The sequence below is a fragment of the Aulonocara sp. 'chitande type north' Nkhata Bay genome, linkage group LG1 (genome assembly GCF_057382095.1).
Source record: "Aulonocara sp. 'chitande type north' Nkhata Bay isolate Kocher_YH1m ecotype deep benthic linkage group LG1, A_spYH_male_GT1.1, whole genome shotgun sequence".
NCBI lineage: Eukaryota > Metazoa > Chordata > Actinopteri > Cichliformes > Cichlidae > Aulonocara > Aulonocara sp. 'chitande type north' Nkhata Bay.
The window spans coordinates 18313888-18331386 of record NC_141344.1 but is presented as its reverse complement, the minus strand read 5'-3'; the positions used below and the strand labels follow the sequence as shown (position 1 = coordinate 18331386).

The window sequence follows — 17499 nt, the reverse complement described above, 5'->3', positions numbered from 1 at the left end:
ATTTACTATACTGGTATACATCAAAGGGATTGATTGTGAAGAATTTAAACAGAATCAAAGTCCTTTACACTGGAAGGTAATCAGGAGAAAAACCCAATAATCCAACAACTCCGTATGAGATAGCCCCTGTGAAAGTGGCAAGGAAAAACTCCCTTTCAAAAGGAAAAGACCTTGGACAGGACCAGGCTCTGGGAGTGGAAGCATCATGAGATAAAACAAACAAACAAACAAACAAACAAACAAACAAACAAACAAACAAACAAACAAACAAACAAACAAACAAACAATTAGAGTTTGTGTGGAGAAAACTGTAACAAAGGAAATTATAGCCATCAGGCTTGGACCAGATGCTGCAAATGTGCTTTTTAAAACGCAGTGAACCTGTTTCAGATAACATATAGGTTGTTTTCCACATATGCCAAAAGGTCATAATCTGCACCGTGACATAAAATATGTTTTTTTTTTTTTTTACCAACCATTTAAAGGTTAAGGAAGCTGGTAAATTAATAGGCCCAACAGCAGTTTTCTCAACTACAGTAAGCTTTATTGGCATACAGTCACGCACACGTAACAGATTGGCCTCCACTGCGTGTTTTTCACTATAATAAATGACCCCTCTAGGAATCAATAGCGTGTTTGGCAACTGCCGGACACAGCCTCTGTGTCGGCATGAGGGTGCGACGCCGCCTGTGGCCGGCAGGTGGGGCTGTAGCAGCGCCGCAGCTCGGTAGTTTTCCTCTAACGTCTCCGCTACATTCACGGCCGTGACGTATTTCCTGGGGCTTGTACGGACCACTCAGCCACACACCGGAGGGTTATCATGACTATTTATAACCAGCAGTTCGCTGTTATCAGTTTTTTTGCGGTTTCGTCGCGTCGTCGTCGGTTCTAACACCGCGGTGTGAGGCACCAATAAGCCGTGTGGAGCAGGATGTAAACGGCAGCTGGTAAGTTGAGCCGTCGGTAAGTTTCCTGTCTGCTTTAGCTTGTGTCGTTACTTGTTTGGGCTGCCAAGTTTACCGAGCCCTCGGTGTCAGGACCACCGGGTCCGTGACACAGGGCAGAACCGGACGACGTGTTGATGTTTTCTTTTTGTTATCCTGTCAGTTTGTGGGTGTCTGCTTGAAAAGGGGGGAGACCTCTCGCCTATACATACACACACATGCCGAGCTGACGTCGACTGCGCCGCGTCCGGTTTCTGTGGTTGTTCCTGCGGAGTGGAGGAGAAAAAAAAATCGTGGCGTTCGTGACCCGTGCTGTGAGGAGTAAAATGTGAGGAAATGCTCGGCAGGGGCGGATGAGAGAGGGGGGGGAAAAAAAGGGGAGGCACCTGTGAGACGGAACAGCCCAGCCTACCGCGGCGTCAAGTTTGCGTTAATCGCGGCGCGGTTACAGTTTCAGACATATTTGTCAAGCGCAGGAGTCCTCATCGGATCAGCTCAAACCTCTTGCTCCGAGCCAAATTATGACAGCGTGTTGTTGTCACGGACTTAACCTGTGAGTTGCGTTTAAGCGACCGCAAACTCCGCCGTCAGCTGACACACGAAAACCTCTCAACTTTAGCTGGTAAACATCAAAGCGTTTCTCCCCCCCCCTTTTTTTCTTGGCATTTAAGGCCCGAGAAAGAAGTTTTTTCCTCCTTCTTGATCTGTACTGCAGTTAATCTCTGCTACCGTCTTCTGAAGGCTAAGTACTTGTTGTTGCCACATGCAGTTTATAGGAACTCTTGTATATCCAATGCATATGGAGACTGAGACATACAGTTTGCTTTGAGTAATGTCTTGATCAGCTATTGCTGTTATTTTGGCAAATGTGAGTAGTTTAAATGCTGTTGTATTTACCTCGCTGTCTGGCCTGCTTTACATGCAAGTCTTGTACAGTTTAAGACATAATCTGGATTAGCTTTCCCTGAAAATCTCGTTTGGGGTTTATGAAATGTGACTGAACATTGAATATTAAGTGTCACACTATATGCTGCACTGATCGTGGGAGCTGACCTGCTTTTGTTGTGCCTCTGTGTTTTCCCCATTATTGTTACACCTACTGATAATTTTACCTCTCTGCTGTGGCAATATAGAGCTGCTCATCGTTATGGATAAACATAAAAACAAGCTGTAAAGCTCCTTGCATGCAGTGACATGTACCACATTACAAAAACACAATGCATGTTGTTTTGAATGCAAGCATTTGATGCTTTATAGATCTGAGCAAGCTTTTCCTTATGTCAGATTTTTAACGGAATTCATCTGTGCACTTGGCTCTTTTAAGAAAAATTAAAATGTAGAAAGAGCTCTCGGGGTCAGAAAAAAAATATTACAGAGGTGTTTATATGATACATTAATGCTGAAATTGCAGCAGGAAGTCTGGAGAAGTAGTTAGATGACAACACTGGAACAAAACGCATGTTGGGGGGTGCAGATGAGCAAGTTTTTTTTTTTTTTTTTTTTTTTTTTGTGTTGCTTGCAAGCACTAATAGGGCAGAGTGATAATCAGTCTTCCAGTAACCCCCAAATAGGTTTAATAATAAAAATTATAGCTCACTCCTAAAAAATGATAGCAAAGCACATGATATTCTGTGGACAATGAAGGTTTTGTTTTGTTTTTAGAACTGGGAACACTGCACTGATGATGTGTTTGGTTATAGTTGTGTGTCTAAGAAGGTGGGATACGCAAAAAATGGGAAAATGGTGAGAACATGCACCCTGGGGATGAATAAAAAGCCACCCCTGCTATTAGAAACCTGCATTCAAGAGCATAAACAATAACAGGAGAGGTTCAGCTTGGATGTTTCTCATTGTACTCCTGGCATGTTGAATGAAAGGGTTTTATACTTGCAGCTGTGCCAGGTTTGGGTTTAACACAGGGCTTGTTCTATAAAGATGCACAGCGGTGGGGTGTGTTTTTTTTTTTTTTTTTTTTTTTTTTTTTTTTAAAAGCACATGTGAACCAGTAGTGGTCCCAAAGCTCTTCTCCTTTATCTTTTTGTTCTCTTCAATAATACAGGTATCTATTTCAAAAGCAGGCTTCATCTTGAGTTCTTTAGTGAAAATCTGTGACAGGAAGAAGTTAACACTGCAGTTACACTTCTCAAAATGCCATGAATTCTGTTTTCCTGCTTTATTCAGCAGTGAAACCTGTGTGTCATCCAGAGGCTTTCCTCAGCACATGGAAGGATAGAAATACGAATATTCTGCTGGTTCAGTGGGCTTCTTTTAAAAGGTTACTCTTAGGGAGAGGGGAATAATCCTACCTCTGTCTCTAACAGGGGTGGGATAACCTATTAAGAGGTTATTGATAAATGCATTTTAGAAAAACGATCATGGTAAAGCTGATTGGTTTTTGCTCATCACCATTTAGAACAGCTGATTAATCAAAATGTTTTTAAAAAGTAAACGCGTGAGAAACTTTCAACCATGTTCGAGATGTTGAGAATGCATATTGTGATAGTATTTTATTTTTTTAAACCAGAGGGTACTCTGCAACTTCCTGTTGACAACATGGGTTTGGAACGCAACAACCAACTGATCTTAGCAGAGCTGTAAACAATTAAATGCATATCAAATGTTAAGAAAATCTGTTTCTTTGTGTTTCTGAAAGGAGGGAAAAATGTTGTCTGACATACTGGAACGTCAGATTTTGAAATTGCCAAATACTGCTAATGATACTAGGGGTGGGTGATATAGCCTCAAAATTCCAACATGATATTTAAATAAAATTTTCAATAACGGTATTTATAAAGATGTATGAAAAACAGTGAAAGTGTTATTGGTGGTTGCAGCTTGCAGGCAACAGCATTTATTAGTGGGAACAAAATGAAGGGTAGTTTCCGATGACAGACTGCCTAATTCGAAATGTGCATCTGTTGTCACAGGGTGCCACCAGCAGTAGGAGCATTATAGTACAACAACAGTGACACATTAAAAGTCAAATGAAAGCATAAAAGTAGGCTACGTAATGTTTTACCTGGAAATTAAGTAACGCTTTTATTTTTAGCAGTCATTTCCATCCAGGCGAGTGTTTGGCTCAGTCATTTGTTTGTGACTGGGTTGCACGCCACCAGGTGCTCGTATCTCCTCTATGCATGCCTTTATATCCTGGTTGTACTCACTGGTGTGTTTTTTGCCACAAGCGGTTAAACAAGTTTATTTGCACTTTTGGCTAGAACAGTGCTCTTGCTTATGTATGAAAGAAAAAATGTCTGGGGTTGTTGTTGGGCATACTAGGCAATGTAAACGTGTGGCATCACAACATGTCAATTGATTGGAATTACCAGATTGTCCCTGAGGATTCTATCTACACATTTAGAAACTGTGGTTTACCGTAGACGTCCAAGAACTGCTGACTTGTGCTTGTAGACAGTTTAAAGAAGTAGAAGTTGACGGTTTGTAGTATCCTGGATGCGAACGCTTGCTGTGGTGCACTGGGGTTCTCCGTTTCACACTGGAGAATATTTTTGGCTTGAGCACTTCACTTCTCCGCTAATCTCTTGCAATATTTAGCAGAGAGCGCTAATTAAATTTTTATTATGTTGTTCGTAGCATTTTCATGATTCAACTTATCAGTATCGTTATTGTCATTTCATCACTCTGCTACACACACAGATTATTATCTTCAGAACCCTCTGGAGGCTCTTTGAGTCACCAACGGAGAAATATTGATTTTTGTGTATGTCACAATGTGAGAGAGAATCCTAATTGCCAGATATTTGAATTTCTCAAAGGGTCATATGGGCTAAATGCATTTGAGTTCATTTTTATCTCATTAAAATGTAAACAATAAACCGATGAGGTGTAAACTGTTTTCCTTTCTAAATTGTCCTGATGAGATCGGTAATGAGGGCGGTATTATCCTTTGAGTTTAATGATACTTGGCTAATTATAATATGGTGCAGGTTTTTTCTGTAATAACCTGTGTTATCGCAGTCTGACATATGGTATCATTTACCGTGGTAACGCTAAAGACCTCGCAGCCCAGCGGTCGGCTTCGTCTTTGTCTCTCGCAGACTGTAAAGTAGTTGAGTGGTTGTTGGGCCACGGTATGTGGGTTTTCCAAGCTGACGTTGGAGAAACTGAGTGGTTGAGCACTGAGGTGAGGTCACAGGCAAAAGTGCTTTAAAGAAGGTGCGTGTAAAACCAAACAGAGCACAGGGATCTGCCACTCGCTGATACTTACTGCATTACAGGAAAGAAGACAAAGTTAAGTGAGTTATGCTGTCATATTAGTCTGTAATACTTTGAGTGCTTGACTCCTTTTAATTAGAAAAATCAGATCATTTTAACCTAATTTTAATACTTATGCAAATATTTGTTTAAGTAGCTTGTAACCTTTGAGCTTTTCAGAAGGATGTAAAATCCACACAGGAGCAAACTCTTGTGTGTCTATTTCAGTACAAATTGAGTGGGCAATGAAAAGGTAAACGTGTAATTAATATGGCGCGTTTGGATTAATTTTTTAATTTAGCTAGATATTTCTGTGTTTGTAAAACAGGCTTATCTGAACAGAGAGAGGGAATTAACAGGCGATGGAGGGATTTGGGTGTTTTTGAGATGTATTTCTGACACCTGATTTGTTCTGCTCGCTTTCTTATACATGTCCCTTTTTATTTATAGTTGTTTCTGATGTGAAGGGATTTATGCAATGAAAATCTACTCTTGAAACGTCCTGACATAGATTAGCAGCTTGACATGTCAGCCAGAGCCGGGCTGACCTGTTTGCTTGCTTTTTGCTAATGATGTGACCTGTAGCTTCACAACACACTGAACAAAGTCAGACCTAGTAAAGGGCTGAGTAAATGTCTGGACTCTGATGTCTGATGTACACTTTTAAGTCCTCACCTCATGCAGCCTGTCAGTTCTACATGTGCATTATTTATTCCAGATAACAAGGAGCTTTTAAAAGGTAGATGTTGTTAATTCAAGTGAGTTGGCATACTCTGTGTTAATCTGGTATTGTGTTAGGCAATAAAGTTACCAAAGACATTTTGTTACAGTGTATAGCATCTGGCAACAAAAGATAAAGATGTTTTGACACGTATGCAGAAGAGGAGGTTATGCCAGGAGACTTCCTCTGTGTTTCTGAGCAATAAGCTCTACCAGTGGAGAAATGGTACAGCCACCATTGTTCTAGAAACTTTAATACTGAAGTGATGGAGATCTACCACATATTTTTATTTCATTTTTTTACATCATGGTTGATATAAACCTAACAAAAAAAATCACACTGAAAGTTGCACATTTAGGACAAAGGTGTTAGAGGTGTTTTGACATTTGACAGTGCAGAGGTTCCTGGGAAGCAGCCTTGAACTGTGTTGAGTGTTCAGCAGAGTATCAGCTTTTGATAACAACAAAATAATCAGTAGATACTCATTCAAAGTGTTTATTTACTTCCACCAAGGAGGTCATAATCGATTTGATTTTGTTTGTTTGTTGGTTAGTTTTCTCAGGCTTACTCACAGTGTTACTAAAAGGTTTCCCGAATTACAAGTGATTAAACCGTGGTGTGGATGCAGGTCATTGTTCCAGGAATTTTGGAAGGAGTTAAATCAGAAACCCAGAAGACATTGTCTTGATGTTCTAATGAAGAAAATGTAACAAACTAATCTGGATCCTGATGTCTTCCCTTATCTTAAGGCATGGACGGAAGTATCAGGCTGTTTTTGATGGCTCATGTATCAAGTTCTAAGTGATACACAAAGTTTGGTCACGTATCTGTTGATTAATGGGGTTTTCTGGTGTAAAATCCTGGAATTCTAAGAGAAGTTGACAACCAGTGTCGGGCCACTTGAGCTGATTTGAACATGTGCCTTGGATGTCTCCCAAGTGAGATATTTTTGACATATCCAGCTGAAACAAGACCTCCAGGGCAGACCCAGAACTTGCTGGAGAAATTATGTTGTCTCTTGCCTGGCTTGGGAATGCTGCAGTGTCTTCCTGGGAAGAATTGGAGGAAAAAGGACAGGGTACAGGACAGGGATGAAACATTCCTACTTAGATTGCTTCCTACTGCACCTCAAAGATAATGTAAATATATGTAATATTCATATAGTAAAGATGTTTGTTTTGTGTGCTGTTGTTGTGATGAATGGATTGGTGGGATATTAATCTGTCTTTGGTAACACTATGCACTAAAAGTGACTCCTAAGTTCACAGCTAAATTTTCCTTCCACCTCTTAACACATCATGCGTGCCTCACAACAAACTGCTCAGGGAAATCTCAAAGCGCTTGTTTGTTCATTCGGAGTGCGAGATAATTTCAAGTCTTTTAATTTGTCGAATGGCTAACACAGAGGCTGTAACACCCGTGAAAGGATGGAAAGCTCCATCCCACAGTAGAACAGATGCGATGAAAAGGCCGAATGGAAGCACTTTTAGTGCAGCATAGTGAGCTTAAGATTACAACAGAGTTAGCACTTTGGATAATGGTCTCAACAGCCACAGCTGACCTTGACTCTAAACAACAGCTCAGACGCAAAATTGTATCAGCAAACAATCACCGCAAGCTGAGATCTCTCGGCTCGCACTGGCTGCTGTGGCTTGATAAGATAAATTGCTTTGTCTCATTCATAAGATTGTGTTAGATGTTTTCCAATGAGTGGCTGATAACACATCAGTTAGCATTTTACAAAGAAATGGCATCACTCAAATCGGAAACTTTTTTTCTTTCTCCTCTAACACTTGATGTTCTGTCCTTGGCCTCAGCCATTCGGTGGCTGCTGCTGCTACCTTCAGGCATTCAAACTCGTCCCTCAAGCTGATCCTGCACCTCATACCAAAACTGCCTCTGCTGAGATTCCCCCAGCATCTGGGGCGTAGTCTAGCTTTCCAACCACATTTCTCCACCTCTGCTGCCAACTCGGTATACCTCAGCATTTTTTTTTTTTTTTTTTTTTTTTTGTAAACTGCATCTACTGTATCCTCCCAGGAGAGCGTGAACACCACAATTTGCTGCTGCGTGTCTGACCGCAACATCATTTTGGGGCTGGGCGTCCGGCTCTTCCTGTGGGATTATCAAATGGCTGTGTTTAGCTGGGCTGCAACGTGCGTGGTCAGAACTCCTGTTGGGGTGGATGAACAAAACAGATTAACATATTTAATGTGGTCAGTTTTCTTTGCAACACCTCTGCAGTCACTTTACAGTGTAATTTAAAATCTGTAAACTTCCACACCAAGCCTATCTCTTTCTTGTTCCCCTTTATGTTCCTTAATCCACCAAATAAAGGAAGGCGATAAGGTTAAAATTAAACTGTTTACTTTCCCCTCTTTCCCTTGCGTGTGTTTGTTCTTGTGTTCTGTGGAAATTTGATTTTAAATCTTTAAATCTTTTGTTAGTTTAAAACCTTACGGTATCTTGTTTTAATACTGTACCTTTTGTTATTTTTTGCCTTTTCTTTTCAGGTGATTTGTGACTTTCCTTTTCTCTGACGCTCCGTGCACCTGCATGTACTGTGAGCAGCCCCGGCCTGTTGGAGAGGCGCTGTGCTCAGTGACTGTGCTGCACTAGGGGAACCCATGGCTACTGGCCATCCATCTCCCTCCGTAGGCCGCAGGTTCAGGCTGCTGGAGTTGCTGCTTGTGCCTCTGTTGGTGTTGCTGGTTTGTGGACCGGTACAGGGTCAGAAGGTCTACACCAACACATGGGCTGTCCACGTACCTGGAGGTCAGGAGGAGGCTGATCAAATTGCTAGCAAACATGGATTCATCAACTATGGACACGTAAGTAATAAGCTGCATTTTCTTTTTCTTTTCCTGCATTTGCTGTTGCATTGTTTTCATATCGGAGTGTCAAAAACCTGAAGTACTCTTGATTAGGGGTTATAAACAGTTCATATGAAATTTAAACAAACCTCAATTTGATTATCTAAATATAGGGCTTATCTAATTCCTGAAGAAAGAAGGTGGGCTTGCAGCTATGAGCACAGTGTGCCCTTGTTATGTCTAATTTCTGATTTGGTAAATTCTGTTATTATATTCTCTAAACATTTATGAAATCATTTCTGAGAGTTTCTTGATGATTTTAGTGATTATTTTTAAAGCCATTGTTTTCTGGCTTGCTGTTGGCTCAGCAGTCTGAGAGCAAACTTCGTCATCGGAAGACAAGCACTCTGATTTCTTCACATTGTTGATGTTTCCAGTTAAAACTGGTTTTCTGTTCTTTGGCCCATTGTGTGACTGTATTGTTATGGTGTGATGGAAGCATTATGTATTACCTGTCCTGCCAGTGCGTTTTTTTACATGATCATTGTTATGAGATGGGTTCTACAAGAAGCATGAATTTCTTCCAAGAAATCTGATTTTTAAATAGTCTTAAAAAACTGGTTTTAGTTTTCTTAGAGCTAGGTAGTGAGCTAGTTGGGACTGTAGGCTAAAACTGCAGTATACAAACATACAAACCTCCCCTAAAGCAGGAAACGCCTCATAACGTCTATAGTTTTTATTGATGACGATATTAAAGAATCTAAGTAAACAAGACAAAGGTGAAAACACTGAATAATGAGCAGATTTTTGTGCATATTCCTAAACTTGGTACTGATATATAAAATGAAGATTTTACAATGCTCATAGTTTTCAAACTCAGAAGATATGGCCAGCAACTTACAGATAATTATTTCCTGTAATCTTCAGGCACTTTTTAATGACTTCCTGTTTGGACTCGATGGAAGCCAATTAACAAAGTTATCCTTTAACTCCATCACACCCTCCCCTTGCAAAAGAAAAAAAGAGGGGAAAGGTTAATTTAGTCTTTCAGCATGAAGGAGTGTTTTCTTTGTCTTGACTACTGTTCAAAAGCTGAATTGTTGTCATGTATCGGTGATTAACAGCTAACCCAATAGGAGGGGAAAATGGCTCAACAGGTGTCACGCTAGGGTAATAAGCTTTAAAGTCAACATAGAGCCAGTACCCATGTATGAAATAAAACCACAGATGTAATACTGCAGCTTGTGAAAAGTATCTAAATAAATAAATAACCTCCTTTTAAATTGTTTTATACGTCTGTATGGAATAGTAATGAGTCCCTATAAAGTTTTTATTATTTTTATTTCTTCTCGGAAAGGAAATGTGGCCAACATGTCTCGGGGAAATGGATTTTTCAAGCTTCAAAGTTGTTTTGTTCTGTATGAAACAATCATAACAAGTAACTTTAAGTATATGTGACAGAGCTGTGTTACGTTGGATCTATTATTTCACCCCAAGAAAGTGAAAACTAGTGGATATATTTGTAAAATAAACATTATTTAAACAATATTTAATTAGGCTGGGAAATTGTTAAGTTGTTAACTCAAATCAATTCAAATTATACATGTAAATAATACTTTTTTTTTTGCAATGTCGCGTAAATTTTAATAAAGTTTCACGTGATTTTAAAAACACTAACGAACTGACAGAGTTGGGACTGAGGTAAGCTCGTAGGTAGTGACCCATTTGTCTCCTTTTTAAATGCCAGTGTGCATTTGTATTACTTTTGTTTTTATAAATATACAATTTTTTAAAAATGTTAATTTTGACTGGTTTAGAAAATGATTGAGGAACAAGCAGATGTTTCAGTCCGTGTAGCCTCACCTCGTTTTCAGGGAACAATATTCCGCACTGCACCATATGGTATTACTGGCCGTGACTAGGAATGTTATTCTCGCTCTGAATCACAGCATGAAGACTAGTGAGTAATCCTACACATTTAATCCTTTAACTATGTATTGCCTGTGAATAACAAGAAACCCAGACAAAGCAATTACACCCATGTAGTTACAAAACTGCACCCTGGAGATGAGGTTCTGCATGGTTCGGCCTGTCTCAGCAACTTAAAAGATTTTATGATGTTTTATGGAAGGAAAATGGACCGTTTTGTCTGACCAGAGCTAGATTGATGAGGTAGTCTTGACGCAGCATCTAGACAGGAAAAAAGGCAGAGCGTGGGTCTATCTAACAAAGCAGGCTTAATAAAGTTAGCTGGAAAGATGCTGAGTAAAGCCTTGAGGTCTCTGAAGTCTGAAACATGAACTGAATGAAAAACAGATGTTCCAGGTTTTCACTTAAATCAGTTATCCCTCTTATTAACCCCCCCCCCCCCCTCTTTTGTTCCACAACATGGTATATATGTTTGGTGTTTTTGAGAATAGGTGAGTAAATACAGCCCAACATTAGATCCACTATCCTGCTTAAAAAGGCATCAGCCCTGACCTCGCACATGTTCTGCAGGAAGAACTATGGCAGCCATCTTATGCTGCTAAGGAATTCCACCATTGAAGCAGTGAACGCATTGCCAGAACTGTGTTTTGGTTTTAAGGGAATGGGTGGAAATGCTTTTTGTTCTAGAAGTCTGTGGTTCAAATGTCTTTTGGGTATTTTGAGCTGTTTGACACACAGAGACAAAGACATTTATAGATTTATAAAACCGATGAGATGTTTTCACAGATGTCTTTTATTAAATCAGTAGAATAGTTGTTGGTGAAAATGATCCCTCATTGTAGCTCTAATTGAATTGACCGTTTTAGGCACAGGCTTCAGGAGACATCCAGTTGCATATGAAACCTTAAGAGTAAATGACATGAAACGCCCACATCTGTTCAGTCCTTGGCATTTTGCTAATGATCTTTGAAAGGTTAGCTATAACCATAAGTGATAACTAAAATAAAGACGCGCTCATGCTCTGCGCTGCCCCGACGGCATAACATCACTGCTCATTGATTAAAATGAAGCCATTCCTTCAGAGAGAAAACAAACAAATCTGTTTGCCGCTTCTGCCTACAGCTGATGGGAAGTGAGATTTGCTGTGTGAGCGATGTGTGGCCAGGCGTGGCGTGTGTGAGCAGCGGGGCTGTGCGTGTGGCTCGGTGTGTGCAGGTGTTCAAATTAAGCAGGGGAGCTGGAGGGGAGGATCAAAGACTGCAGCTGGGCAGGTTTTATAGCGCTGATGATGGTTGTTTTTATTTCGCCTTCACTCATGCTGCTCGCTCTATGGCATCCATACAACCTCTCCCTTAACCAACCCACAATTTTTATGTGACACGAGAGCATGTTCTCATGAAGGTGTCTGCATTAATTGCAGTTTATAGGTTAAAATTACCCATCAGTCCAACATCCATCATTAGATATAGTTATCACTGCGTGTCCCATCCTGATCCTGTAAATTAGGCGATATGGGTGAAAATTGGGACCAAAAAAAATCCTTCACATTAAAAGCTGGGGATAACGTGGTTCACAGGAACTTCTGCTAATCAGAAGGTTAGTGAGTCAAACCACACTCATTTAGGTCACATGCTGACATCTCTTTGGGCAAGATGCTGAACCCAGAGCGCCATTGTGGTTGTGTAAGATTATCCTGTTTTTTCACATATGGGTTACTTCATATCCTGTTCAATTTTCAGGATGCACAACCTATAACATTGGGTTATTTCAGATAATGATGCTCGCTAGCAGTAGGCAGCTAGCTTATTGTGGATTTCTTATGAGTCTTGACAGTTTAATGGAAACTTCCACAGTGATGGTTTGTCTTACCTTTTAACTTACAATGTCAGGTCTCCACTGTTTAGATTTGCTAATCATACTATTAAGAATCTAGAGAAACATCTGTGTATAACTCTTCCGATACAACAAAAAGGAATGGTAAATGGACTGGTTCTTATATAGCTCTTTTCTGCTCTACCTGAGCACTCAAAGCACTTTATGCAATGTGCCCCATTCATAAGTACTTTTTTTTTTCCTCTTTCTAGTGCTTTCTATCGAACATTCGCACTCTGATAGTTGCATCAGAGAGCAACTTGGGGTTAGTTGCCAGGGATCAAACCAGCAACCTTCCGATTAGTAGATGGCCTGTTCTACCACTTGAGCTACAGCCACCCAAGGAGGCCTCATCTTCAGACGGTTACCCTGTACAAGTCTGTAATTCACTGACATGTTCAAAAGAGGCAGAGAAGTAAATTGGCAAAATAAAACCCACCAATGATGGACATGTCCAAACTCTGATGTGCCCAGTGGACCAAACCCTGGGCGAAGACATTTCTGTAAACAAAAAGATGAAGAACAAATCGTACACGATGCATTGCACGAGTCGGGTAGATAAGTTTGAGATAATTTTGCTCGATGAGCGATTCGTTTTTATGTGGTGCATTCAGTGCATTATGTGTCTTTATATACAAGTCGGATTTATGACTGCAGCTACTGAGTACTTTTCCTTTTGAGTAATCTATGTGTCATCTGTTCTGTAGAGCAGGGGATTCACAGGCAACAAAAGTCTAGCTGGCTGACCCAAAGCAGTGAGTCAGGGATATTTTTTTATTTTATTTTATTTTTTTAAATGGTAATGGATATTTAACTTTGATTTGACATTTTTTAGTTTTTAGTATTTGTATTGGGGCTGCTGAATCAGAACCACAGTGCCATTAAATCAATGTTTTGTTTTTATATATGTATAATTTTTGTTGTTGTTTGATCTCCCCCCCCCCCCCCCCCCCCCTTTTTTTTTTTCTTGTTTTTTTTTTTCTTGTTTTTGTTAAGACAAAAATATCCACCCTGCTGGTGCAGCTCGTCAGTCTTTCTTTGCTGGTGCTAGTACTTTAAGTCGTGTTGAAGGTAAACTTCACTTTAAGTCCAGTTTGTTTTCTTTTACTGCAAACCAAGCCAGAGACTGTGAGACTCGAGCTGGTTGTTTTACGGTGCAGAAACTTGAAAGCTGCCATCAAGCTGTTGTCTGATGGCAGCAAATCATGTAAAACTCTTGACACACTAAGTGCACAAACTGTCACAACTGAGCTATACTGCCTCTATGTGCTACCCCTTACTTGGCTGCCTTTATTAGTCTTTCTTTTTTCTCATCCTACCTTGATTGTTAAAGGCAGAGACATTCCTGTAAATGTGCCTCAAATTAACCAGACTATCTCTTTTAAAAGTAAAGGGTTGCTCTGACCAAGTGGTCTGCAAATAGATTACGCCTCTCACTTTGACATTACGTCAAGATTATAGGGCCATTTAAGAATAAGGAGAATAATTAAAAGTAATAAAATTAGGAAACTGCTGACTCACACTGTGGCAAAAGGGTATTAACTGCCATCTTGTGTCTCCGGATGGTTATTTTAAATTTTAAAGACCCAGTTTCTTGCCCAGATCGTCAGGCGTGTGTTGCAGTTTTTCAAGAGGACCTTAAATTTTCGTGGCACATCTGTTTCAATTGCTCCTCCATTATGCTGGTATTTAAATAAATGGTCAAATGGGATTAGGGGAATTGCTGTTGGTGGTAAAATGGGATTTGATAAGGACTGACACAATGTTAAAAGTCATTATAGTGTGATCAGTGAATGGGATCAGATGGAATAAGATCAAAGGCATAATTGAAAATGCAGCAACATAGTTTCTGAAAATGTTGCAGGTCAACCTTGCGCTTTCTTTTATTGAAGAATCATGCTGCTTGTACTCGTGAGGTATTTATGTAACGCCGTGTCTTGGAATTACTAAAGAATGGGGAAGTTGGCATGGCATCATTTTTAACTTGTGCTTCCTTGGAAGTCTTAGAAGTTAACACAGTAGTGTTGCTTTTACTGCAAAGAGCTTGTGTTAGTAGAACCTTTTTCTGCTTCCTCCTGCTCCTGGAATGTGAAGGATACTAGTGTTCATTAATATGAAAAAATGATGATAATAATAATTTAAAGTAATTAAAATGTTTCCTTGGTATTGGTAAGTTTTTCCTCCTTTGATTATTCATAAACAGAGGTTGAAGGAAAGGATAATGAATCAATAGCTCATTTATTCGTTCACTCACTTCAAAGCCAAAGTCCTCAGAAGCCTGTCACTTCCCTTCTTGTGAGCAGTGGTTTTATGTTGCTGCTGGTGGATAAAAACGCCTGTGTTCTTGATGCTGATCTATTTAGAGACCAACTGCCCTCCTAGCTTGTTCTGCTGGTCTACCCCAGGGCTTTGCTTGTAAGAGAGGATTGTTTGTGTATAGTGCTGTCACTGTACTCCACTGGCACCATCTTGGCCCGTTTCTGCTGTCTAATGTGCTCATTTCTTCCTCCTTTTTGAAGTGGTAAGACCCCCCCCCCCCCCTTAAAAAAAAAAAAAATGATTAATATTCTGTCCAACACAAGATTAAAGGAGTAGCGAAAAAAGATGGAAATTATCTCCAGTTCTGATGAAGTGCATGTGATGAGTCTCCTGTGTCTCAGTAACTCATGACACAGCAGCACACTTATGGCCCCCTGAACGTCTCTTCAATCTAGCCCACAGTTCTTAGTTCAAAAGATAAAGCTGAGTTTGTAAGCTTTTTTTTTTTTTTTTTCTCCTCTCCCCCAGATTACTTTTAACTTAAACTTTTACAGGCAAATTAAAACTTTTTCTTCATGGGGCAGTGAGACAGTTTCTTGTTTTTCTTTTCAAATACATTATTGCCAACAGAATTTTCATGATCACTTTTACACAGAAGTGTTAACTTGGTGTGTTGCAACATTTATTGTGCATCTAAGCCCACAGACCCACAAGCCTAGAGACCAGTTGGCGACACCCTGGCAACTGCTGGTTACTGGGGAAACATGTGCATACCCCAAGTTTTTGCTGAAGGTTGGTGGGAGTCGACAGCTGAAATTGATTGCAAAGAGTTATATTGCGTGGCACCAACAACCTCCTCGTTATTGTGAAAAGTATGAGGCAAACTGGAGCTCTTACTTTGAAGGTGATATTCCATTCAAACTACAGACGACCGCATCAGTCTGCCAGTGACCAGTGGTAGCACCCTGTCTGTGACTGATTTCACCTAGCAACAGCGAGCAAACACTTACCAATCAGTCATTGAGTTTTAAATGGGTAAAAATGACATCAGAAAATGTCAAATCCCAGAACATAATGTTACGCTTAAGTGGGTGAGCCAGGTATATAACTCTCCTCTCTTTCTTTAAAATGATCCAAGACCTGCCATATTTAATGGAAAAACATTTGGCGTAGGTGTCTAAAGAGTTTTGTGGTAAATTATGTGTATTGGAAGATTTTAAAGGTTTGCCACAGTGAAATAAAGTTTATTTAACTACTTTAATTTGCTGATGCAGGCTAAATAAAACATGTCACAAAGTATATTTACACTAATCCATAAACTGAACTAAAACAAAACATGGGACTGTCTGGCCCTGTTGAATTGAACTTATCTACAGAGCTTGTTAAAAGTAAAGTTTCCTTTCATTTGAAGGAGGTTTCTGTGAGATTGGGTTATGATCAGTGTTTGTTTTCCTCGCTCACCGTCTTCTCATTTTTCATTTTCTGAATCAGACTTTGTCACACCCCGTGGACATGAGTAGTTTCTCATGCTTTAATCATTGAGTAAAGTGTGTTGTCAGCAGCACTGAATGGTTTCTGTTATTAAATTTCAGTGTAGTATTATGGTATTTATGCAGTGTCTGGGACATACAGTGAAGTCATATTTTCTTGACTTAAGCTGCCAGTTTGTCTTTTAATTTATTTATTTCTTGCACAATAGCTTTGAATCAGAGAAAAGCATCAGCATAGAAAGACTGAAGGAACAGAATGCATAATTGGACTCTGGAGACCTGAAGCGATTAACTGTGGTTGGGGGGGGGGGGGGTTGAAGAAATTTGCTGGAAAATTTTCTGAGCTGTCATGATTGGCCCACAGATGATGGGGAAGAAACTACCTGCTGAGTGTTGAAAGGAGTTCCGCTGCATGATTTGTACAATCACGCGCAGGTGCCTCTGCTTTTTTCTTTTTCTTCTTCTTCAGATCCTAAAATTATTTGGAATCTGTTGGTCTACAGTGTGGGTTTAGCAAAAGCTTCGAGGGACAATGGTTATTATACTGGGATCACGGTTTGTGCATCATCATGCATGATGTTACTGTTCCCAGAGGGCCTTTAAGGGTCCTTGAGTCAAATGTGGCTTAAACACACCAGCTGTGTTGATTGTACTTCTAAATATTTTAGTATACTTAAGCATATTTTGTAAGCTGATTTACTTGTGCCATATCTTCATAAATCTTTAACACACCACTCTATGTACTGTGGCTTTGGTCCACTTTAGCCAATGAGAGCTGATGGCTCCAATGGAGTGTGCAGCCCTGTACAGTCGTGTAGCATGTGCCTTAAAGACTTTGCTTCTTTGAAGTTCAGTAACGAATGGCGCAAACCAGTGCTGAACTGTTGGATTTGGGCCTTTAGTTGGCACATAACTATTAAAAGGCAAGATTTTTTTATTCATTTATTTTTGTTCTAATCTAGAGATGAATGTATCGTTTCTCTTCTTGGGACAGTTGCTCATCAGCGGGTGGTGTATCTCTGTAGTGTCTCAGGCCCTTGTGCTGTTGTTAATGAGAGAGGCTCCCTTTTATTCCACGCTTCGGCCTCTCTCTCACTAAGCAGACCCAGATCTCACTTCATCTCAGTGCAGCTGCACTTCTTTGAAAGTTAATGAACTGCAGAGATCGACTTATCCTGTTTGCTCTGCTGGAGACTTCTGTGTTGAAAGCAAGGACTTTAGAGCCACCTGAAATTAAATCCTAATCCATTACCAGC

At 40.0% G+C, this 17499-nt stretch overlaps 1 protein-coding gene across 4 annotated transcripts in view; it reads left to right on the top strand.

Annotated features, from left to right (window-relative positions):
- The first annotated feature begins 729 nt into the window (after window positions 1-729).
- The window catches only part of furina (furin (paired basic amino acid cleaving enzyme) a), an 83156-nt gene continuing 66386 nt past the window's right edge, over window positions 730-17499 (top strand). Inside the window, exons 1-2 of one of the 4 annotated variants that reach the window (XM_086286401.1) lie at window positions 730-947; window positions 8394-8711. In XM_086286401.1, coding sequence (XP_086142527.1) covers window positions 8508-8711 — 204 coding nt within the window. In that variant the 5' untranslated portion in view covers window positions 730-947; window positions 8394-8507. Of the gene's footprint in view, window positions 948-1387; window positions 1567-5130; window positions 5201-8077; window positions 8097-8393; window positions 8712-17499 lie in introns of those variants that run through there. The other 3 variants (XM_086286416.1, XM_086286409.1, XM_086286423.1) reach the window with 3 other exon arrangements.